The 24,233-nt window shown below is 39.6% G+C and overlaps 1 protein-coding gene across 42 annotated transcripts in view; it reads left to right on the top strand.

Annotated features, from left to right (window-relative positions):
- CLASP2 (cytoplasmic linker associated protein 2) overlaps nt 1-23,990 on the top strand; it is a 282,910-nt gene extending 258,920 nt beyond the window's left edge. For 41 of the 42 annotated variants that reach the window (XM_075062551.1, XM_075062547.1, XM_075062557.1 and 38 more), the window contains 5 exons: nt 6,866-7,059; nt 8,906-9,034; nt 13,053-13,259; nt 17,021-17,137; nt 19,760-23,990. In XM_075062551.1, the coding sequence (XP_074918652.1) occupies nt 6,866-7,059; nt 8,906-9,034; nt 13,053-13,259; nt 17,021-17,137; nt 19,760-19,846 (734 nt within the window). In that variant the 3' untranslated portion in view covers nt 19,847-23,990. The remainder of the gene's footprint in view (nt 1-6,865; nt 7,060-8,905; nt 9,035-13,052; nt 13,260-17,020; nt 17,138-19,759) is intronic. The other variant, XM_075062549.1, reaches the window with a different exon arrangement.
- The last annotated feature ends 243 nt before the right edge of the window (nt 23,991-24,233 follow it).

Raw genomic sequence — 24,233 nt, 5'->3', positions numbered from 1 at the left:
TCACCATTTATATAGATAGTTGTCAGCATTAACAGCCCCTGTCAGTTAGTCTTCAGTTATATTTTATGTAAGATAAAAAAGTATGCTATGTACTGAATCTAACCTAAGTGCAGTTCTATTTATTGACATAGTTTTTTACCAAGTGATGGTGGGGTGAGTAAATGGCCAATGTTTGTGTTTTACTGTTTATTTAGGAAGTTTTAACATCTTTACACATCACTGATAATGTAAACATAAGAAATGAAATATTAATCATTACAACTCTTAGCTTTTCATTTTGGTAACATTATGCAGTAATGTAATCATTACTCCTGGGGGGATTCTGCACCAAAAAATTCAAAATTCGGCGTATTTTATTTGTCAAAATAATGCAATATAATAACACCAGTTTCAATTGTTTAGGTAATTTATTTGAACTACAATACAGAAAATGTCACAATAACTATTCAACATTTCCTAAACACAAGGAAGTTAAGTTTACAAACACTTGGTAACTAATACCCTGCATTCAAGTTATAATTCTGGATTTTCATTTAAATTACATTACAGAACACCAAAGAGGAAAAAAAATAAATAGGTCATTTTAAATTGCTCAGACTTCCACATATGAAAGTCGTACAGTTTTGCTAATCATTGTCCTAGATTTGACTAGGTACTTTGGGAAGTGCTTGTTTCTGATTGTCCTGACATTTTATTAACTGCTTGGTAAATGTTTTATTTGTCCTCAGTCTTTTTTTTATTATTATTATTTTTAAATGGGTAAGTAAAATAAATCCTGAGCTGTAATCTAACCCCATTGTGCCAATTTGGCACAGGAAAAATGTGAGAAAGCACATAGATCTTCCTAGCTGATTCCCTTACTGTAATTTATAAGGCTTTACATCACTGTGGCAATGTAGGGCCCTGAAAACTTTTGCAGGTTTTATGCTCCTGGGGGAATTGACTAAGAATGGGAGCAGTTAACTAACAATAGGAACATTAACAATGTTACTATGCAGGCAGGCTGCTACATTTCTGGCTCCAGGAAAGGCCTTCCTCCTGCGCGTGTTGTTCTCCTTCTCCTCCCCCCACCCTCCCGGCAGATTTGCATTTTTGTGCGCAGGGGATATAGAAATATGCAGGCCATTTGAATTCTGCACCAAGTAAAAATAATCAAATCTCTCTGTTTAGCAGGGTATCATCATATTACAGTGTGAGCCTGCTTGACCACCAAGGACATGGTATTTCTGGTGATTTTAGTAAATTGAATGAAACTACTGACTTTACTTGTATTGATTATTCCTGGCTGTCAAACATTAGTATTCCACATAATTGGACACGCATGCTGGATTTTTTTCTTAGCATAACATAAGAATGGCCATACTGGGTCAGACCAATGGTCCATCTAGCCCAGTATCCTGTTTTCCAACAATGGCCAATGCCAGATGCTTCAGAAAGAATGAACAGAACATGGCAATCAAGTGATCCATCACCTGTTGTCCACTCCCAGCATCAGGTAGTCAGAGGCCTAAGGACACCCAAAGTATGGGGTTGCATCCCTGACCATTTTAGGCCCATCAATGGCTATTAGCTGTCCTCCATGAACTTATCTAATTCTTTTTTTTAACCCAGTTATACTTTTGGTCTTCTCCGCATCCCATGGCATTGAGTTCCACGGGTTGACTGTGCATTTTGTGAAGAAATACTTCAGTTTGTTCGCTTTAAACTTGCTGTCCATAAATTTCATTGGGTGATCCCTGGTTTTTGTGTTATATGAAGGAGTAAATAACACTTCCTTATTCATTTTCTCCACCCCAGTTGTGATTTTGTAGAGTTCTATCATATTCCCCCCTTAATCGTCTCTTTTCCAATATGAATAGTCCCATCTTTAAACCTCTCCTCATATGGAAGTTTAGCCTTAATAATTTTTGTTGCCATTCTGTGTACCTTTTCAGTTTCTAATATCTTTTTAAAGATGGGGTGACCCAGCACTGCATGCAGTATTCCAGATGTGGGTGTACCATCAATTTATGTAGTGGCATTTTGATATTTCCTGTCTTATCTATTATTTTCCTAATGGTTCCTAACATTGTTAGCTTTTTTGACTGCTGGTGCACATTGAGAAGAGATTTTCAGAGAACCATCCGCAATGACTCCAAGATCTCTCTCTTGATGGGTAACAGCTAATTTAGATCCCATCGTTGTGTATGTATAGTTGGGATTATATTTTCCAATATACATTCCTTTGCATTTATCCACAATGAGTTTGTTGCCATTTTGTTGCCCAGTCACCCTGTTTTGTGAGAGCTGTTTGTGACTCTTCACAGTCTGCTTTAAACTTCACTATCTCGAGTAATTTTGTATTGGTACAAACTTTGCCACTCCCTGTTTGCACCCCTTTTTCCAGATCATTTATGAATATGTTGAACATTGTCCCCCAGGGATCTGTACTGGGACCAGCACAGCTATTCATGTCTCTCCATGCTGAAAACTGACCATTTATTCCTACCCCTTGTTTCCTGTCTTTTAACCTGTTCCTGATCCATAAGAAGACCTTATCTCTTATCCTATGACTGCTTACTTTGCTTAAGAGCCTCTGGTGAGGACCTTGTCAAAGGCTTTTTGAAAGACCAGGTACACTGTATCCACTAGATCACCGTTGTCCACCTATTTGTTGACCATCTCAGAGAATTCTAATAGATAGGTGAGGTATGATTTCTCTTTACAAAAGACATGTTGATTTTTCCCCAACAAATCATGTTCATCTACATGTCCAGCCCTTGCACTGTCTCAGGTCAGGTGCAGCGTCGCTCCCGAGTCCCTGTACTGGAGGAGGTGAGACATTAGGGTGAACTCCCACCTCAATGCAGCCAGTGGCCTGTGCTCCCCACTGCTAGAAATGTGGAGATCTGGGGTTTTATTATTGGCCCCCATCACAGACTTCCAGTATAACATTGGTCCCATCATTTAAGGCTTGATATCGAGGGGAGTCTTTCTATTGATTTTAAAAGACACCAAATAAGGGACTTAATTAACCTGTGCCTCAGTTTCTCCATAATACTTGCCTGCCTCACAGGAGTTTGTGTAAATTCATTGTTTTTGGTTAGGTTCTTTGAGGTCATCAGATGGAAAGTGCTTAGAAGTGCAGTTTTTGCAAAGTGTTTTTTACAGTTCCAAAAGCTTTATGCTTCATTCATGCAGTAAAAACAACAAGGAGTGTGGTGGCACCTTAAAGACTTAACAGATTTATTTGGGCATAACCTTTCGTGGGTAAAACACCACTTCAGATGCATGGAGTAAAAATTACAGATGCAGGCATTATAGAATGACACATGAAGGCAAGGGAGTTACCTCACAAGTGTAGAACCAGTGGTGACAGGGCCAGTTCGATCAGGGTGGATGTAGTCCGCTCCCAATAATAGAAAGGCAAAGCTGCTTTTGTAATGAGCCAGCCAGTCCCTATTCAAGCCCAAATTAATAATGTTAAATTTGCAAATGAATTTTAGTTCTGCTGTTTCTCTTTGAAGTCTGTTTCTGAAGGTTTTTTTGTTCAAGTAATTTTACTTTTAAATCTGTTATAGAATGTCCAGGAAGATTGAAGTGTTCTCCTACTGGCTTTTGTATGTTACCATTCCTAATATCCGATTTGTGTCCATTTATTCTTCTTGATCAGCATTCATGCAGTAGGCACTCCTCCCGATCACAGGAGAATTTAAATTTGGGACTTTATGGGATGATGACTCCTCCCACTGTGTGATGGTAGAGCAGCTTGCCAGAAGGGGGTTAGGAGCAGGGCCCCCGTCATCACTTTACATAGTAGGAGGCAGGAGGCTAGACAAAGATGCAAGGAGGCCAGCCAGCCTTATGCTATGTGTGCAGTCAGTCAGTGTGCTGCAGGGAAGGCAGGATCACCCTATGCTGTCCTGTCCTCAGGGCCAGTGCCAGCTAAGCAGGACTGGGCAGCTGAGACTAAGCAATAAATGGCCAGGAGTAATGGATCCCCCTCCACCTGGGCCAGAGCCCTTCAGAGCGTTACCACAGGTAAGCAGTGGGCCAGGGGCAATTGTTGTTTTTTTTTTTACTTGTTCAGATTCTGTGATGGGCAGGGCCAGGGGAGTGCTCGGCATGGGGAGAGTAGGGAAGGAGAGAACTTGAGCAGTGGAAGCCGGAGGGGGAGGGATATGGAGGGAAGGAAGTGGGGGGCAGAAAGAGGAGGAATATGGTGGCAGGGAGGAGAGGGTAAGCGTGATCTCTTTTCAGTGGATAGGAGATTACATTTGCCTGGTGTCTCATGAGAATGGGGCTGGGGATTTGGTTCCGTCACCCCGGGGATATAGAGTCTGCTGGTCTGGTACATAAAGCTGGCACCATCATGCTGCCTCAGTGGGACTTTTTGCTGGCTTGGTTCTGTGAGCTAAGTGGGTATTATTGTTGAAGTAGCAGTCAGCCTTTATTTTACTGCCTGAATTCATCTTTAGCTGCAGCAGCCACTCCTCTTGGCAGTTCTTATTCATTGCCTAAGGTGCTTACTGCTGTTGGAACAATAAAAATAGGAAGCCCTCGAGTTTGTTTGTGTGAAGAAGTGAAAATGAGGTGGCAGTTTTTTGCAGTCTGACTCCAGCCATTTTCTTCCTGTCAGGGTGTAAATGCCATCTGAGGGTGGGGCCTGATACCTTGTTTTATTGTGTGAAGAAAGGACAGAGATTTCTCAATTAGCTTTAACTGCTGCTTGCCATTATATGTTCCTCCGGATCAGTGAGGGGGTCGAGGCACTTGAAAGGGCCATTTTGCAGGCTGCTGCATGTCAGCTATCAGAGTATATCAAAAAACCTGTGACTGACATTTTTTATTCCCAAGTTTAGTGCTTTTAATTAGGTACCTTCTGCATGTCCTGTCTTCACAAACACCATCTGGCACAGAATGGAAAACATGCTCCATTTTCTTTAGAAAGAAATTGCAGAAAAGTGGAGGAGGGTTTTCATATATATATATTTTTTTCATTTGCTTGGTTTCAGGGATTTGGCTGGAAGGGGATGTGCATATGGTGAGCGGGGAGGGAAGAGAAGAGGGAAACAGTGGGGAGGAGGTGGGGCATGAAGCAGAGCAGGGGTGGAGTATGGGTTGGGCCACAGGCAGAAGAGGCTGTCTAGGGTGCTACTGCCTCCCCAAGTGGAAGCTTCACTCACCACCCATGATCTTTACTATAGTTTCAACCATTTTGCCTGGAACTGAAGTTAGGGTTACCACCCTGTAATTGCCATGATCACCTCTGGAGCCTTTTTTAAAAATTAGTGTTGCATTAGCTATGAATTCATACTATGCATTTAATTTAATTGTTTGGTACTCAGAGCAGTATTATACAACGTCAGTCCTTCAAAAACTGCTAAATTTCTTAGCACATAAACTTATGCAATAACCTTTGAATGTGTGAAGTCAGCAATGTTGAATGTGTGGAATTAACCTGTCAGGGCAGAATATATGCCTTGTTTCCCTAATATAATGTCCATATGTGTTCCTAGTAATAAAATTTATCATGGTATCTTATCTTCAGTGTCTGTGGTAGGACTAATGTGGCCTGGGTAATAAAAATTATCATACTCAGTAAAAGTTCTCTGTTCCAGTCCTCTGTACTAATTAATGACTATCATATCATCAAAAAACAGTTTCCTTTAGGTGAACATTAATGGTCCATGTAGAGAATTTGCAAAGCATGCATTATTAGTCATATAAACTCTAACATACTCATTTATGGACAAAATGGAGAGAGCTACTACTTGAATAAACATTTTTGTTTTCATGTATCCATGTCCTTGGCTATTCGTCCAAAAGAGAGGATAAATGGAACAAGTGGAGTTCTACTCTGCACTGAGTAGAAAAAGTTTTGATCTAAAATATTCAGTAGATGGTAAACATTTTACTGAGGTAGTTAAAATTTACACAGCTGTAATGAATTCACTTTTTTTACTAGTTTCTTTTCCCCAGAATGACTTGTTACTAAATAGTAATAACGTAGTAATAAACTCAAGGACTGATTAACTTGGGATTTATCTGTATGTGATTGTCATAAAAAATTTTGTTGCAGAAATTTTACTTGTAGCTTAGTGTCAACATGAAATAGTCCTAGAGAAAGATACAAGACTCTGTTTAATTGCCATGTTTTGCAGATGTGAGAAAATTTGACTCCTTCCATTATATATGCCTTGTAAAATAGAAGCTTATTTGAGAGAGAGTTTTTTGTTTATATGTTTTACCTTTTTTCCTTCAAAAAGTACTGTGAGGTTCTTAATCTTCTGCCTTTAGAGCAAGACACAGGCAGAAGGCATGAGAGTTCCCTTTTCAAAGGCCAGAAATGTCTTACTATTTGCTAACGAAGTAAAGACAACTTGATATTTGACTTCACATTGGAGACCAGGTTTTATTGAAGTTTTGCAGGCATCTTGGGTTGACTGCCCAATCTGTATAAGTATCAGTCTAGTTTTTCATGTCTTATTCATCACTATGGTATCCCTCCCCACTATTTTTTTAAATTCTCCTACACAGAGAGCTTGTCTTAGGGATAGCAGCCTGAGCAGTGGCAGTCCTGTGGAATTCCCGGTCTAGTTAGCTTCACATACCTGTTCAGTCATTGGAAGATTCAAGCTGTCAGTTTGCAAGTTGTTTTTGCCATCATGCCAGACATTTGTTTCTCAGGAATGCTGACCACACTGAAAATACAATATTTGTGTTTATTTTGAGGGTAAAAATCTCCTTGCAGCCAGAGCTGAGAAAAATAAACAACAGTTTCTAGGCTGATAGGCCTTAAAACTATCTCTGCATTATGTAATAGGAGTTGTGTTTTATCACTTCTGCAGTTTGAGGAGTATGTCCATTTATTCCTTTTTAATAGAGCTCCCCATGGACCATTCTGATCTGGTTGCAGAATTGCTGAAGGAATTGTCAAACCATAATGAGAGAGTTGAAGAAAGAAAGGCTGCTTTGTATGAGCTTATGAAATTGACTCAAGAAGAGTCCTTTGGTGTTTGGGATGAGCACTTCAAAACAATACTACTTCTGTTACTTGAAACTCTTGGGGACAAAGAGGTGAGTTCAGACTAACCCAAAGTTGACAGTGCACGGAAGTTGCTTTTGACATTAGGGCCCATTCTTCAATAACACTTCACATGGATGAAATTCATATTGGGTTTAAATAGTATCTCTAGAAGGGGATAGACAAGTTGCTGGTAGTAGTAAAATACTTTTTAATGACAGTCTACAAATGGGGCCTAAGACAATGCCATTAAAGTTAGAATAATCTCAGTCCGCCAAAAAGTAAAGAGACAGTAGTCATGTTTACTTTACAGGGTTTTTTTGTCTTTTGGGTTCTCCCAGTATCCAGTCTTGTTGACTCTCACTCTGTCCAAAGTTCTGTGCATTAGGCAGACGCAATCCAGCATCTGGTAATGAACTGGATAGGGGTCAGGTACATGGCTTTTTCTCCATACTACATATTTATGTTGAGATAGCAATTTAAAAAAATAAAATACAAAATAACTGAAAGATACACACTCTTTTTTTGTATCAAAAAGGCATTTATCTGATTCTCCTTCCCCGTTTCCTATACTGGCTTCATATTTCAGGTGATTTTTGTGGTGGATGACAGTATAATGCATATATATTATGCACAGCGGGTACTATTAGTTTGAACTCTGGGGTGGGAGTTATGGAAGCTTAAAATTGGTTGCTCATCCTTTTTTTACCTTAGGGTTTGGGGATATTTAGCTAATTACTATGAAATTCTAAGTATTTTTATTTGTAGGTCACCTTCTAAGTGGGCCATGCAAAGCTTGCCTTTAAAAATGTATTAATAAGAAGTATGTGTATACTAGGGATGCAGATATCGTTTAAAAAGATAACCACTTAAACTATAAAATTAAATTGTTTAACCGGATAACCAATTAAAGGGAGAGGGGACCAGGTACCTAGTTTGTTCCGATGTGGCCTCCGCAGACACTCCATGCCACCCAGCAGCAGGAGCTTTCCTTCCCTTCACTGACAGTGTGCCATCCGCAGCCAAACCCCTTCCAGTGGCACTGGGGGAGACCAGGGACTACTTAAAGCGCACGCGCGCACACACACACGCACGCGCACACACACACACACACATTTTACATCGCTAGTGTATACATCTCCCTCCTACCCCATATTCTTCTCTTTTGGAAAGGTGGTTTCCCTAGCTTTCTGGGAGGATACGAAACCTAGCTTTCGCTAGCCCCTGCTATGTTCCAAGGTATAAAATTCTAAAAGACATACAACATTATGTATAGGAAATACATTTTAAGTAATTTTAGAGGTTTCTAAAGTGTGGTTGCTATAATTGGCAAGTCCCTTTCAGTTCAGTATAATTAGACTTAATATAATTAGTATACCATCATTAGACTTGTAACTAGACATTTCTTCTCAATCAGAGAGGCTCAAAAATTGAATAACATTTTTTAAAACTAAAATATTTCTAAACCATATTTTTTGTAAAATAAGTGATTTAGACAAAATCTGGGAATAGTGTTGTGTAAAGGTTTTATTGGCACTCACTTGGGATGATCTGCATATGTTACTTGGGATGATCTGCATGTGTTGCTTGTGATTTTGCAGGCATATGTTGTATCTACATATGTTACTTAGTAAAAACTTCATAACACCATGTAAGATATATGTATAGAGCGGGGGTGAGAATATGGGTTGTGATGATGTAATGTTTTTTCTGGTAGTTCCATATGCTTAGAGCTTGAATGAATAGGTTTGTACTGTATGCATTTGGGGGGAGCATATTATAATTTACCTTAGATTTCCATTATCAAACAAGTTTGTGTCCAATTGCTGAGCTAATATTAAAAGCACATGGTCTGTTCAAAGAGAAATAACTCAATTATATACAATATTTAACCTTTAGCATGCAATCAGAGCTTTGGCATTGAAAGTTTTAAGAGAAATTCTAAGGAACCAACCAGCAAGATTTAAAAATTATGCAGAGCTTACAATTATGAAGACACTAGAAGCTCATAAGGATCCTCATAAGGAGGTTAGTAAGCGGCTCTGTGTGTTTTGTGTATTTGAGGATGTGACACATGTCAAAGCACAAATCAAATGTAATGTTCAGAAAATATGCTTGATAAATGATTCAAATGCCAGTGGGGAAGTAATTGGTTTGATAGTCAAGGATTCAGCAAATATTGGTTAATAAAGGCATGCTATAGTAGGAAGGATTGCTGTTTTATAGACACTAAAATGCACAATTTCAACCCTAATAAAGTGGATTCCTACTTAGCATTTGTCCCCAAATGACACACAGATGCACCGAACTAAATATGAGCATCCCATGGATCACTTTCAGTACTACTAGAAGGATAAAGGAGATTGTCTCCCTATAAAGCTGTAGGTTCTGGAAGAAATGTGTACACGGGGAAACATTTTTATAATGTATTATCACCATCATGTTTTTGCTTTTCAAAGTGTATTTCTCAGAAAAGCAGAAGCATAAAATGTATGCTACATCTAGTTCAACAGAGGGAAAGGTGAGAAAAGATGCATCTTGATACTATTTTAGTAAACAGAAGAAAAGGAGCAGATATCTTTCTCATCATTTTAGTACTTCTCTACAACAAATTAATCAGACTGCAAGTTGTGTCTACTATGCCACCTGGAGATTTAGAAGCTCTTTAAAAGTAAACAAAAGGTGTCAGTGGAAAACCCTATGAAAAACTACTTGAATGGCATGGTGTTGTTGCAGAGAGCATATATGATGGTTCTGTGTCCATTGACGATTTCTAAAATGTTTGTAGCAACATGGTTAATCCAGAGCCTGGTAATCCATTTTAATAATATACAGAAATGCTCTCAATTATGCATAAAGATATCAATACTTGAGAAATTCCTTGACATGTTGTTTGCTGTAACATATATGCTGTTAATAGTGCAACTTAATGGTTTTAAACTGTGTGCAGTCCTGGGGATCATGCAGCTTTAACCATGTCCCTTCAAACAGAAGAACCCTGCCCTGCCACTGGAATCAGTGCGGTATGAGACTGCAGCTTTTTCCGTACCTAGTATCTTTGGCCAATTAGTGGCTGGGTGGAGTGATGGGGGAGACAAGAAGTTTCGCATCTGGCCTTGCACTGTGTTCCTTTGACCAACAGCTCCACTGGGCATGTGTTGGAAGAAGAGACTGAACATGACAAGGGTCCACAGCTCTATCCCATCCAGCTTTTTAGCCAAATTATACTACTGGGGGGACATGCTTGAAAGTTCTTTTCTCATAGCGTTGGTGCAGCAATAGAAGGGGAGCAAAGGGAAGACATGGATATGACAGGATAACCAGGTGATGCAGAGTGAGGGTAGAGGATAAAGAAGGAAAGGGAAAATACAGTGAAATTAGGTGTGGAGGGTAAAAAGGAGAGGGTGGGAAAACCTGTGGAGAGAAGGAAGCCATAGTAGCATGTTTTCTGTCACGTGCGCATATGAAAAATCCCAGATGTAGGACATACACGTGAGGGCTGGAGAGGGGGCAGAACAGGAGACATAATTGAATTGATATACAAAAGAATATAACTACTATGTCCACTGTAAAATTAGGGTTTCCAGGTGCCCAGTTTTTGACTGAAACACCTTGGTGGCTCTGGTCAGTGCCACTGACCAGGCTGTTAAAAGGTCGGTTGGCACGGGGTTGGCGGCCTCCCTATCCAGGTCTGCAGCTCCCCAGAAGTGGAAACATGTCCCTCTGGTTTAGGGGCAGCCAGGGGGGCTCTGCATGCTGCCCCCACCCTGAGTGCAGGCTCCACAGCTCCCATTGGCCGGGAACCACAGCCAGTGGGAGCTGTGGGGGAGGCCCCTGCAGGCAGAGCTAGCGCACAAAGCTGCCTGACTGTCCCTGCTCCTAGAGTCTGAGGAACATGTCACTGCTTCAGGGGAGCCACCTGAGTTAAGCACCACCGCTGCCCCAACCCTGAACCCGTGCCCAAACCCAAACTCCCTCCTGGAGTCTGCACCTCAGCCCCCCACCTGGAGCCCCCTCTCGCACCCTGAACTCCTCATTTCTGGCCCCACCTGAGAGCCCCCAGCCTTAGCCCTCACCCCCTCCCTCACCCCAACTCCTTGCCCCAGCCTGGTAAAAGTGAGCAAGGGTGGGGGAGAGGGAGCGACAGAAGGATGGGGATGAAGTGAGTGGGGAGGGTGGCCTTGGAGAGGTGTGGGGCCTCAGGACCAGGGCGGGGCAAGGGTGTTTGGTTTTGTGTAACTAGAAAGTTGGCAACCCTATATAAAATTAAGCAATTTACATAAATATTGCTTTTGAGGTTGGTAGGCAAAGAAAGTCAGAAGTAAACATTCCTCTAATTTTTTAAAATTTAACTTTCACCGGTGTGTTTCCCCCTGATTTTTTTACCTATGTGGATCTAATTGATTGCCTGAGCTCAGGCTTTTGAAACTTGTGACTGCAGTCTCTCCCAGGCCCCAGCCCTCTCACATTACTCTCTCATTGTTTCCTCTTTTTTCTCCCTCCCCGTTTATTCCATACAGTATATTCATTATTACATTCTCTCCATCACTTGTTTTCCCTTCCCATTCCACACCCTTTCCCTCACTGTGTTAATGAAAGAGAGAAACAAAGGGAGAAAGGGAGGCAGAGTTGGGGAGAGGAGGAGAGCTTTGTAGACTCTTCTTCCTCACCACTCCTGTGAGTCCCCACACACAATGGCCAGATGTGACAGGGAGTGTCTTGGTGCATTCACCCCTCCTACTTCACTGGAAGTGGACAGGGAAAGTGCAAGCCCTGGCATGTGAGTTCAGACTCACCCTGCCCCCTCCCAGAAGCAACCAGTGAAAGGGGACGTTCTAGAGCAGGGGCGGCCACCCTGAACCTGAGAGAGAGAGTCAGAATTTACCAATATACATTGCCAAAGAGCCACAGTAATACATCAGCAGCCCCCCATCAGTTCCACCCCGCCTCCCACCCACTGGCAGTCCCACGGATCAGTGCCTCTCCCTCCCTTCCTGAGGGAGGAGCGAGGGCATGGCAGGTTCAGGGGAGGGGGCAGGAAGGGGTGGAGTGTTGGCAAGGCCTGTGGCAGAGCCAGGCGGTTGAGCAGTGAGCACCTGCCAACACATTGGAAAGTTGGTGCCTGTAACTCCAGCCCCGGAGTCAGTGCTTATACAAGGATTCGCATATTAACTTCTGAAGAGCCGCATGTAGCTCCGGAACCACAGGTTGGCCACCCCTGTTCTAGAGCTTCACGTAGCAAGCAGCACTCTGTACATCACAGAGCTGGCTGTGTGCCATGTCAGCCAGCAGGGAGCACAGTTGCAGAGCATGTCTTCTTGGGTAGAACCCCTGTCCAGTATCCCCATTTGTATCAACATCCTCTTGATCTGCAAGCTGTTAGCACCCAACTAATAACTGTTATGTTCCCTTACTAAATCCTCTATTAGTTGAAGATTCTGGTGCAAATTTTTGCTATTTTTTTCTAACTTTTATGCAAGTTAGACTTAATTTTAGAAGTAAAAATGTACTGTATGTGCTGTTATCTAAAATATTTTTCTTGAATGACTGGAAAATCTGTGTCTTTGATCAGCAAGGACCTACAAGAAGTAGAAAGTTACAGTAAGGAAATTGTGTGTTAAAAATATTAACAAAAACTTCAACAGTCTGTCAAGGGTAGATGTGAAATAGCAATCACTAAAGGGATTCCAGGGTTGACTCAGCACCTGTTATCAGGGAGACTTGGGGAATCTTGATGTCTGTATCGCCACAATGCAGAGGTTAGGCCTAGATTATTACCCACAGTTTCAGAAGAGCCGCTTGCATTTAGAATCTGCTGGGTGCCGAGGATTTTTTAAAATTTGTCTCTAATTGTCTCTTCCAGTCCAAATCATTTTACAGTACTGTAGAGCTGCAGATATATAATTAAATTGTAAATAAAACTAAATAAAATACAAACATATATTCATTTCACTGCAAGGTTCAAGAGCAGAACTGTCAGGATTTAGATTGCACAAGCCTTTTTTAAAAACTATTTTCTCCATTGTTTTATTTAATCTTTTTTTAGGTGGTGAGATCTGCTGAAGAAGCTGCTTCAATGCTGGCTACTTCCATTAGCCCAGATCAGTGCATCAAAGTACTTTGTCCCATTATCCAAACTGCAGATTACCCCATTAATCTGGCTGCAATCAAAATGCAGACAAAAGTGATAGAGAGAGTATCTAAAGAAACGCTTGCTCAGCTTTTACCAGAGATTGTGCCAGGTCTAATACAGGTAAGAAACCAGAGCAGATGTAAAGAATTAAACCAGAAGTTTAAATCTCTTTAGTATTTCACTCACCTCTCATGGAAAACTTTGATTTGGGTAGTAGATGGTTGCATTTGTGGCCTGGTGATGGGGTATATAAAGCCCGCACTGGCCCAAGAATGTTTAGAGAGCGCTTGAGAGCTCTATCTGGTAGACCTGGGGAGGCGTGGTCAGGTTGAGGGAGGAACTCAAAAGAAAGTGTGTGTGACAGTCTCCTGGGAGGAAAGGCTGTATAAGGAAGGGTGGGGAGTGGGAGAAAGGTATAGCTGCAGAAGTCAGGATTAGCTATGTAGTGAGCCCAGTGTTTCAAAACTGCCCTGTAAAGCTCTCCCTTCATGTCTTAAAATTAGATATTTTAAGAATGAAAGGGGGGGGGGGTTAGTTTTTGGAAAGAGAGTCCATGAAGTGACTTTTTTTTGGTGAAGTTGCGCAAAGAATGAAAACATTGGAAAATCTGTTTTGGGGCAACAGAGGTCTGGTTTTGTATTGATTTGCAGAATAATCTAGCAGTTATTTTACTGAATTTAGTTATTTGCGGTTTTTAATTGTGCCATTGATTAGAAATGGCTCTCATTTACTTCAACAGACCATAATGCATGGAATCCCTAGGATCTTAGAAACATTAAAAAACGTTTATCCAGATGCAACACATTTTCAGCCTTTAGATTAGATTACTTGAAACCATTTTAGTGATACTTTATTTTCAGGAAGATTTCACATTTCTTAATCTAGTAGCTAGTGATGATATTGCTAGCTAGATATTGAGACTGACATTTGAGAAGTCCTGGTTTATGTTAAATAAATAATATGCAGTCATCATGTTTATGTTCCACATGCTGATCTCTACTAAATCATTAAGAATCTTAATCCAGTGAGGTTATGATTTCACCTATTAGATGCTCAGTGCATTGCAAGATCTTACCCTACATTTGGGTGACTTAAATTGGCTCTATTAATTCAGTTTAAATGTTTTGAAAATTTGGGGAGGAGTAGCTCAGTGGTTGAGCATTGGCCTGTTAAACCCAGGGTTGTGAGTTCAATCCTTGAAGGGGCCGCTTAAGGATCTGGCACAAAAATCTGTCCAGGGATTGGTCCTGCTTTGAGTAGGGGGTTGGACTAGATGACCTCCTGAGGTCTTTTTCAAGCATGATATTCTATGATTCTAGATACCACATAATATTTTTCTCTGTTCCTTTAAAATAATTTTTATTTTCTTTTGTATAAAATCCACTATTTTAAAAATGAGAAAGAGAAGACAGGGCCACAAAGCATATGTCTACATGGCAACAAAACACCTGTGGCTGGTCTGTGTCACCTGACTCGGGTTCAGGCTGCAGGGCTATAAAAATTGCAGAGGATGTTTGGGCTTGGGTGGGAGCCCAGGCTCTGAGATCCCATGAGAGAGGGGTTCCAGAGCCCAGGCTCCAGACTGAGCCCAAATATCTATACTGCAGTTTTATAGCTTCCCCCAGCCCAAGCCTCCATGAGTCCAAGTCAGCTGACATGAACCAGCCATGGATATTTTATTGCACTGTAGACATACCCAAATGGTCTCATAGCCGAGCTGAGGTTTGGATAGGGCAGACTGAAGTATAGCTTAAATGTTTTTAAACTTTGCTTTATGTTAGCCAGCGTACTAAAATGGATAATTTTGTACCAGTTCAGCTGTGCTTCTTTCCAGTATTACTTTTTTGGCACAAAAGATGTTTTTACAGTGCCATCATAATTCTCCTTATAGGACGTGCAGTAAGGTTGCCAGATACTTTTCATTATAAGAAACTGTTTTCAGTTACTTACAATTTTGCCAAACTTAACAGTTTGGACTGAAATTGTCCTTGCTAAGTGTCTCAGGCATGTGTGATTGTTTTTTGGTTTTGGTTCTGTTTTTTTTTTGTTTGTTTTTTGTTTTTTTTTTTGGCAGGGAGGGAAGTTTTGGTAAAAATGATTCAGCCATTTCCAAGAAATAGATTAGGGGAAAGTGCATTGTATTGCCCACATTAAAAATAATAATAATCCTGTCTCTATTTTGTTCCATGCTTTGGACCAGGGACTTGAAATTTGGTGGTGTTGAGGCAGGAGGAGTCGCCCTCTTGTGAGGGACGCCTTTTTTTGCTATCCCCATGAAACTTGCCCATATTTGGACAAGTCAGAACACTTCTATTTGCTCATGCTCAGGAGAAACTTGCTAGACTTTGACAGCTAAATTCTCCAAAGATTCCACCTGTACTCGGTATATTCTAGCCCAGCTCTGCAGGACGATAGAAGTGAAGATGGGGACACGGACAGCAGGAGCTGCGGGAAGGGCAGGAATAGAGGATTGGGGATAGGCGCAGGAGCCAGGGAAGGAATAAGAGCAGAAGAGGGAGATAGGAGCCAGATGGGGATGGCGGAGAAGAAGCTAGAGAAAAGAGGCTAAGAACAGAAGAGGACAGGGAGAGGCTGAGTGAAATGGGAAAAAGGGTCTCTTACCACTAGCAAACACTCCCTTCAGAACCTGGAATTTAACCTGGGAGTCCTGAGTCTGCATTCTTCTACTGTCAGCAAATAGCTGTGAAACCTACCGGCAAAGTGTGTGTGTCATCCTACTCTAATGTTGGTCCACATGGAGGATGGCAACCTGCTGCTGCTGCTGCCAGTTACTCCATGAGCTCAAAAGGTAGATATCTGTGGACCTAATGGTCCAAACTCTGTTGATGTGTTAAGTTGAGTGTCAGTCTGATTCCACAATATTTGATGGGCGGTATTTAAAAGAATTAAGAAGTTACATTTTTAAGAAACTTGCATTAAATGTGCATTACGGTTGTGACAACAAGCTCTCAAAGGTTAGGAAATTTCAGAAATAAGGTTGCACAGGCAACCATATGGTTACCTCACTCTTCAGGGACCTCTCATAGGAGAGAATCCCTTTGTAAGATGCGGATTCTTTTCTCAAGAAGAGAGTCAAAGATGAGGTTCCTTAGCAACATCAAGGGAAAGGATTTTACATCTGCTATTTCCTGATCTCCAAGACGAATGACAGTCTGACACCCATACTGTACCTCAGAAACCTCAACAAGTACGTAAGAAAATTCAAGCTCAGCAAGTTGGAGTTCATGCACACTTTCAGAAAGCACTGCTCCTCAGCCTTAGAATTGCATTCTGATGCTCAGTTTGAGAGAGCAGCACAACAGTCCATATTTAACTAAGAATTCCACCCAGCATCATCCTGCTGATATCCCACAAATGGGTGTGCACAGAGACGCTTGATGAAAAAAGAGATTACTAACCAGTAACTATTGTTCTTCAGAAGTCATTTCTGTATATAAATACTACCTACCCCCTTCCTCTCTACCTCAGAGTTTTATATAACATCTGGACTCGACAGTTAGAGGGAAGGAATTGAGGTGGTTGGTGGATGCATTCTTGTTGAGTAGGGCAATAATGTTGCACGCATGCAAGATCTCTAATGCTTCTCAATGGACGTGGATTTTCAAGGCAGTTCCACAGTTCTGTGCTTGGGGCACCATATTCCACAAGTGTAAATGCACAGAGGTGACTCTCAAAGAACAAATAATCTCTGTTTATCTGGGCAAGTTTAATTTGGCATTTTCTAACTTGAGAGTGCTTCTCTTGGTAACCTTAACATTCATTTAGTGTGATTTTTTGGGGGGGATGTATCTATAAAAAGAAATCTCTCTTGGAATTTTAGTCATATGCTAGCTATTAATGTTCATTTCCTTGCTGTCTAGGGTTATGATAATTCGGAGAGCAGTGTTCGTAAGGCTTGTGTTTTCTGCCTTGTAGCCATTCATGCAGTAATTGGCGATGAACTAAAACCACATCTCAGTCAGCTCACAGGCAGCAAAGTAAGTGGAGGATGCCATTTACAGAAATCCTAGTCCCTAATTGCATGTATATGTTTACAGTGTGTAGTTGTGAGCAAATATTAAAACTAAGAAAGTATATATCTGAAGGAATAATAACCCAGGTTGCTGAAGCTACTAGCAAACAGAAAGAATCAAGGTGACTTTCATATGTGAGACTCAAAAATATGCAAACCATAAATCCAATCTTCATGCAAGTGAATTTCTCATTGATTTATAAGAAATGCTGAATTAAGCCCCATGTTTTGCTGTGTTAGATTAGATTTGGTTATATTATAAATTAGCTCAAAAGCACAACTGTGCCTCAAAATATTAAAAAACTTCTCCTTGAAAATTAGATTAAGGAACCTTTGCATAAACATCCTTAAGATGGTTGAGTACACCTTCAAAATCAGTGTATTTATTTAGTGTTGTGTATATATTACATAAAATGGTAGGTAATTCCACAGTGAACATAATCAGTGTACTGACGTTCATCTCCACCATTGCTCCATCTGGTGTTGCCTTTTGAAAATGTCATTGTTTGGTGGGAGATAAATGTACAGCAGAAGTAAATTAACCAATTATGTTTCTATCTGTTCCTTAAGTAATTTGCATGCCACAACCTTTTAAGTACATTTTATTTCTGTATTATTTGAAAAACACAAAATCTTTAATGCATCTTTTTGGATGGGTGCATATTTGCAGAAAAATTTAATTTACATAGAGACAATTGAACATTAATTATATATTGTCCTGGAAAATACATAAGATGACTCACTTTTATGCATTATGATGAGTGATAAGATCCAAAACTACCACTGTGTGGATATTGCCCCCCCCCCCACCTTTTTTAACATGATTTTACATAGGGTAATCCAAAACCAAGGACTTTTTAGGGAATAGAAAACCCCACTTACCCTGAGCATTGAGGGCTCCCAAAACCCTACCAGTGACTAGAATCAAAATGGGTTTTCTCCAATAAAAATAACATCAACTTATTCACAGTGCCTCTAAAATTTAGGAATAAACAACATTAACCCCAGCTCAACTACTTCAGCTTCCCCCTTTTTTGTGTGTTTAACTCTTTGTGAGCAATAACTCCTTGTGAAGAATGTTGGTCTGTTTTGAGGTTTTCACTTACAGGTACATAAAAAGATACTTCTTCCTTTATTTTAAATTCACCTAAAGATTTTTACTTTCACCGAAGGGAAAACAGCTCAGTTATTAAAGTTGGATGAATATTTTTTGGTTACCAGACCTCCCTTATAATCTTTAGTTTAATCGTTAGGGTAATGTGCTGAATGTGGGAAACTCAGGTTCAATTCCCTCTGCCTCATGAGGATCGGTGACTTGTACTAGGATCTCTCACATCCTAGGTTGGGTGCCCTAATCACCACACAAGAAAGTCGCTCTCACTCTCTTTCCGTGGCGAAATGACTATCTATTGTCATAAATGACCATGAATATCTACTGTAACTGACAATGGGTAATCATTGGGCCAGGGAGAAGCTGTGAAAATTACTCAGTAGCCAGGTGGTTAGTCATCCATGCTGGATGTGGGAGACCCTAGTTCAAGTTCCTGCTCCACATCAGGCAGAAGAGAGAACTGAGCTTGAGACTCCCATGTCTCAGGAGAGACCCTAACCACTGGGTTACTCCTGGGGGAATTCTGCACAATGCAGAATTTTGCAGAAAATAATGTGCACTCAGAATTTCCTCCCCCCTCCCCCCAGAAATGGGCTCAGAGCTACTGGTCACCACTAGGGGCTGCTGAACCTGGCAAAGCCCAGCTTATAAATAGAAGATAAGGCCAGGGAGAGGGGAGGGAAGAGGGAACTGGAGGTTTACCAGCAGCTGCCGTTCCCAGCACACCTTGATGGAAAGAAGCAGTGGCATGTGGGAAACTCCATGCAAGCCTGGGACCCAGCATCAGTCTGTTTCTCCCTCTGGATTCCTGGACTCTGGGGGGTAGTGGGTGTGAGTGTCTGGGCTGCGGGGGGAGCAGAGAAACAAGAACTGGGTTGTCATAGGGGTTTCTTTAACTCTCTACTTCTGGGGAAAATTTTGTGTGTCTGTATTGTTATAGACATACTTGCTGACAGCTATTCTGAAATAAATTACCAAAATAATTGAAACTGGGATGATTATATAATGTTATTTTGAAAAATAAAATTTGCAGAATTTTAAAATATTGAGTGCAGAATTTTTATTTTTTTGGTGCAGAATTCCCCCAGGAGTACACTGGGATAACGGTTATAAAAGACATCCTCTTCTCCCCTCCCCTAGGCATTTTGTGACTCTAGTCCTTTATTTTTGTAAAACTGCTCAAAACTGAAATGAAAAATGTTGGGTTGAACCGAAATGTTTTGTTTCAACCTTACTCTGAATATTTCAGACTTTTTGATTTGCCAAAAAAATTCATTTTCAGTTTGACCTGAAACAAAACTTTTTTCGGTGTTTCAGAATTACCAGCAAAACTAAATATCCATTGTTCACTCAGCTTTATTTAGAACTTTCTTTACTGTCGTCTTACCCATGCTGATAGACTATTTTAGAATTTTGACTATTAAACTGTGTTTCTGATAAATGTTAAACAAATGCATTTCTGAATTAAATCTGCAGATGAAATTATTGAACCTTTACATCAAACGTGCACAGACAGGCTCTGGAGCAGGTGACACAGCAGCAGATGTTTCTGGACAAAGCTAATGAAACTGACTACAGTGAACCAGGTCTTCTAAAGAAAGGACAGGCACTCTGATATCAGTGAAAGGAAAATTCTCACACACACCTTTGGAACTCTTTTTTTTTTTTTTCCCTCCCAGTTTGCCTTTTGTTTTCTTTTTTTATTTTTTTTTAAACTGATGGCTACCCGTCAGCCTGCATGTGACTGTTGCAGTAGAATTATTCCAGATCCAAGGAGAAAACAGTATTAATATCAGCTGGTCAAAACACAATAAATTTTAAAAGTCTAATCCATCACTTTTCCTGTTCGCACTCCTCTGTGTGTCTTCCCATTAACTTTTACCAGTGTTATGACTGTATTTAAAAAGAATTTTTAAAAATGCTAATTAAACAGGAATGCTTTAAGCTTTAAAAGTTAAAATCTAAATTCTGTTGCTTTTTTATTTTTGGCTGCAGAATAACATGCTACTTTTATTGCAGTTTTGTTTAAATATCATATTTGCTAGAAAGAAGAAATTTATATGAAACATGGCAGGACTAGTCTGAACTGCAACTAGATTCAGTCACTGTGGTGGTACATCATCTTATTTGTATCTTGTTTGGGATATTCTGGAGTATGAGAATTATGCCCATAAAAAGCTGGATTGATCCAGTTCTTTGAAAGCGATATTGTTCATTGGTTGTATGTTTGTCCCATAAATAAGAATTTTTTGTGAGCAGTAGAGGACTAGTACAGCTAGCACATCATAATGTGGAAGACAGCCCGTTCAGGGTCCAGTGTCGCAGAACTGGTGATAGTGTGACAACCTGCTTTCTAGCAGCAGAGAAAACACTTACTTGATGGACCTGAACCATCCTTGTCACTATCCTTTCTTCAAGCAGGATGCCTCAGAATGGAGTGCTCTGCCCAAGCATGCTCAGTATGTATTTATCTTTATCACTAGAATGTTTCCTCTCAACCTGGTTGCTGGAACCAGTAGTGTTGTATTGTAACTCACATGGAGGGTATATGACAACAGTGCAGTTCATTGGTTGTCTTTTTAAAAGCACTGCAACATTCTGCACTGAATTTTTAGGGTGGCAGGGGAGAATCACAAGCGCTATGAATCTTGCCACTTCTTTCAAAAAAAAAAAAAATGTTTTGGATGAATTGGGAAAGCAGCACCAAATTATTTGCATGGTTTTCTTGAACAGCATCATCAAGACCCATCTGGATTAAGGTGTGAAAATGTTTTCAGGTTGTTTTATTTTTTAAATTTTAGTTTGTTAATAATGCTTCTTTGTATTTATGATAATGGAAAGAGAGAACAAAAATCAAGTAAATATATGTCCTTGAATGTCTTTCTGTTTCTCAGACGTAATCAACAAGCTACTTAGCTGAGAGATGGGGTAAAACAGCATCTGTCCAGGAATGATGGAACCTGGATATTTTTTTTTTTTTTTACTGTGGTATGGTCTAGTTTTAGGACGTGTGTCCTGGTAAGAGAGAAAATAGCAGTGCCAAGGATGTTCTTCTGTTCTAGGCTAAAATTCTCTCTACCTCTTCAGAGTGATTACTTTACTTTTGACTGAGCTGCTGCCCATAGTGTCTTGTGGAAAAACTGTCTATAGAAATCTTTTTTTAATTATTTTTTCAAATCACCATTTGCTACTGTGTATTCGAAGCCCTGTTCTTTATCATGTCGCCAAATATCATAAGCAACTGCTAATACACTTCAATTGCTAGTTACCTTGAAAGACAAAACTGACTAAAAGTGGAGCTGGATACTTGCAATTACATTCTTTGAGAGGTCATTTTCACTTAATCTTAAGTGAATCTGACAGAGGAAGTTGAGACATGGTTATTAAAGAAGCAGTTTGCTGCTGTTGCAGAGATGTGTTTTCTTTGGGCAGAGGGAAATGTAGAAATGTATGTAAAAACTTTAAAAAAGGAAAATTTTCATTATTTGTCACTGGACCTTTTTTTTTTATTTTTTTTATTATTTGTTTTAGCAGCTGCATCAGGAAAGTAGTGTCTCCCCTTTCTCTCCTCCCTTGTGTGCAACTTTCTCTTTGTTTTCTACTGTTTAACTACATTGTGTATTTATAGTTCTTTGCTTACCATTGTGCATATACTGGCAATAAAATGTACATAACATTACTTGAAAAAAAATTAACAATGTATACAGGCCGTTTTTCTGTTTTATTCAGTCATGTTATGTGAAAGATTATAGATGTCATAGGCACCAATATTGTTTTCAAAAGATTCTGCATAATTGGTGTGTGTTCAGAATGCTGCTTTTTTTAGACATTCTAAGTATCCCATTTCTCATAAAGGATTTTGCTATCTTTATTTCAGTGGTACAGAAAATCCACGTTTTTTTAAATTGTCACTCAGATTACAGTTTAACAGCCCTACTTTAAACCTTCGTAAGTGTAAATGTATAAGGTCTTAATTCTGTTTGTTCTGAAGAGCGTTCTTTCAAGGCTTGACCTCAGGAAGACTGCACTATTTCCATTCTTTCTGAACATGGAGTCTGTCTCATTTACACTACAAAAATAAGCCTATTTAAATATGTTTATGGCCTAATGTTATAACCTTTTTTTCCCTTAACGATGTGGACAGGAAAAAAATATCTGTCAGTCCCTTTGTGAGAGAGATGTTATCTTGGGTACATAGATAGCACGGCTAAAAGTTGGTGTGGGGGTTATGTTCATGTTCACAAAGACAAAGAAATCTTGTTTTTATAAGAAGCTTGGACCACAGTCATGTTTCATATCATATTTAAACATCCCATGTCCTAAAAAAACTAAAGTTAAATTTAAAATGTTTAAAAAATTTTAATTGTCAATAATGACCTGCTGTCAACCTGACCATATCCCCTAGTCACAGGGAACAGATTGCTGAGTATGCACTTTCCTGTGAAAAGGATCTGTTTTGTATTCATTTAATCATAGGATAGGAGTGTGGAAGTTTACAATAAAAATGCGTATTGCTCCCATTGTCATTGGACAAGCTACAATAATCCTTTACTTGGGCTTTATTTCCATATTGTAAATAAAAGCTAGCTCAGTTTAATTACAACTATAATTAATGATGTGTCTTGTACATGTTAAACTGGAGATCTCTAATGAATGCGCATAAAGATGTAGTGCAGTGAAAAGAAGTTTTACAATCTTGTTCGACAGTAAAAAGTTCAGGTAGTTCTAAGGATGATGTCATCTCTTAATAGCCTTTCTTTCCTTGTAAGGTTATAATGCAGAACTTTAAAGCTGGAACACGTATTTTGAAACATATACCTATGGCTCTTAAAAAGTTTGATTTTGGGGGTAGAATATCTATATTTTGCAGTTGTATGTAAAAATAAAACCACAATATATCCAGAGTCAGAATAATAAATGTAAAGGTGATTTGACATGCCAGTTGTCTTAAAATTAAAATTTGACGTGTTGTGCTCAACCTAAGCCCCAGCCAGGAAGTTGGGGTAATTAGTTGAAGTTGAAGGGACACTGTAAACTTGAATTGTGTTGATTTTTAATTTTGTTTAACATTTCCTTTAAAAACTACACATAACAGATTTGTTTTCAGTGTTTTAAGGGCAGAGTCCTATGATAAGGATTAAATGCTTGTGTCTGGGAAAAATATTTTGGGAATATCCATGCTAGCCTTTACAAATGTGTTAGTTACCTTGAATTAATTAGCAATAAATTAATTCAAGGTCAAAACTCTATTGAAGACAAACCTCAACTGTCAAATTCCAAGTTTCAGTAAAGGAAGCATTTTAAAAGAATTCTCAAATATAACTTTCAAATATAACATTCTCCTTTTGAAAACAAATACATACATGGCAAAGCCAGACTGAGGAGTAAGGCTGGTGAATTATGCAACAATAAATGCATTTGATGCTTAATGGTAACTGGAATGACTCTATTTGTTGTGGTAATATTGTGGCAAGGTCAATTATTATGAGCCATAGACTTAGAATATGGTAAACATTAAAATAAAGTGGTGAGGTTGGGACCAGCAGGGTTATCAGGAGAATGAAAACTAGTGTTTTTCCATTTTAGCAAACTCTTACCAGTTTTGCAATTGCAAATATCCTAAAATAGTCTAGTACCACTGAATTTTTAATTAATTTGCTTTCATAAAAATGTTCTTTGAAATAAATTGTAAATAAATGATTTCTAATTGTCCAGTGTAAATTTTGCCCCCAACCTTTCCAGGCATGCAACTATGTAGACTGCAAAGATATAACTCACTGATCAGAAATGTTCTCTTAAAATTCATTGAATGATACATAATTTTAAAAAGTTTGTCTACCTAAATACAGGGAAGATTTTGAGAAGCACCTACAGGATATACAGGTCCCATCTGAATCTTTGTGCTTCTTAATACCTTATACACTGAAAATTTCACTATACACCTTTAATA

Source organism: Chelonoidis abingdonii, chromosome 2 (assembly GCF_003597395.2).
Source record: "Chelonoidis abingdonii isolate Lonesome George chromosome 2, CheloAbing_2.0, whole genome shotgun sequence".
Taxonomy (NCBI): Eukaryota; Metazoa; Chordata; order Testudines; family Testudinidae; genus Chelonoidis; species Chelonoidis abingdonii.
Note: the sequence above shows the minus strand (reverse complement) of the source record. Positions and strands in the feature narration are given on the sequence as shown.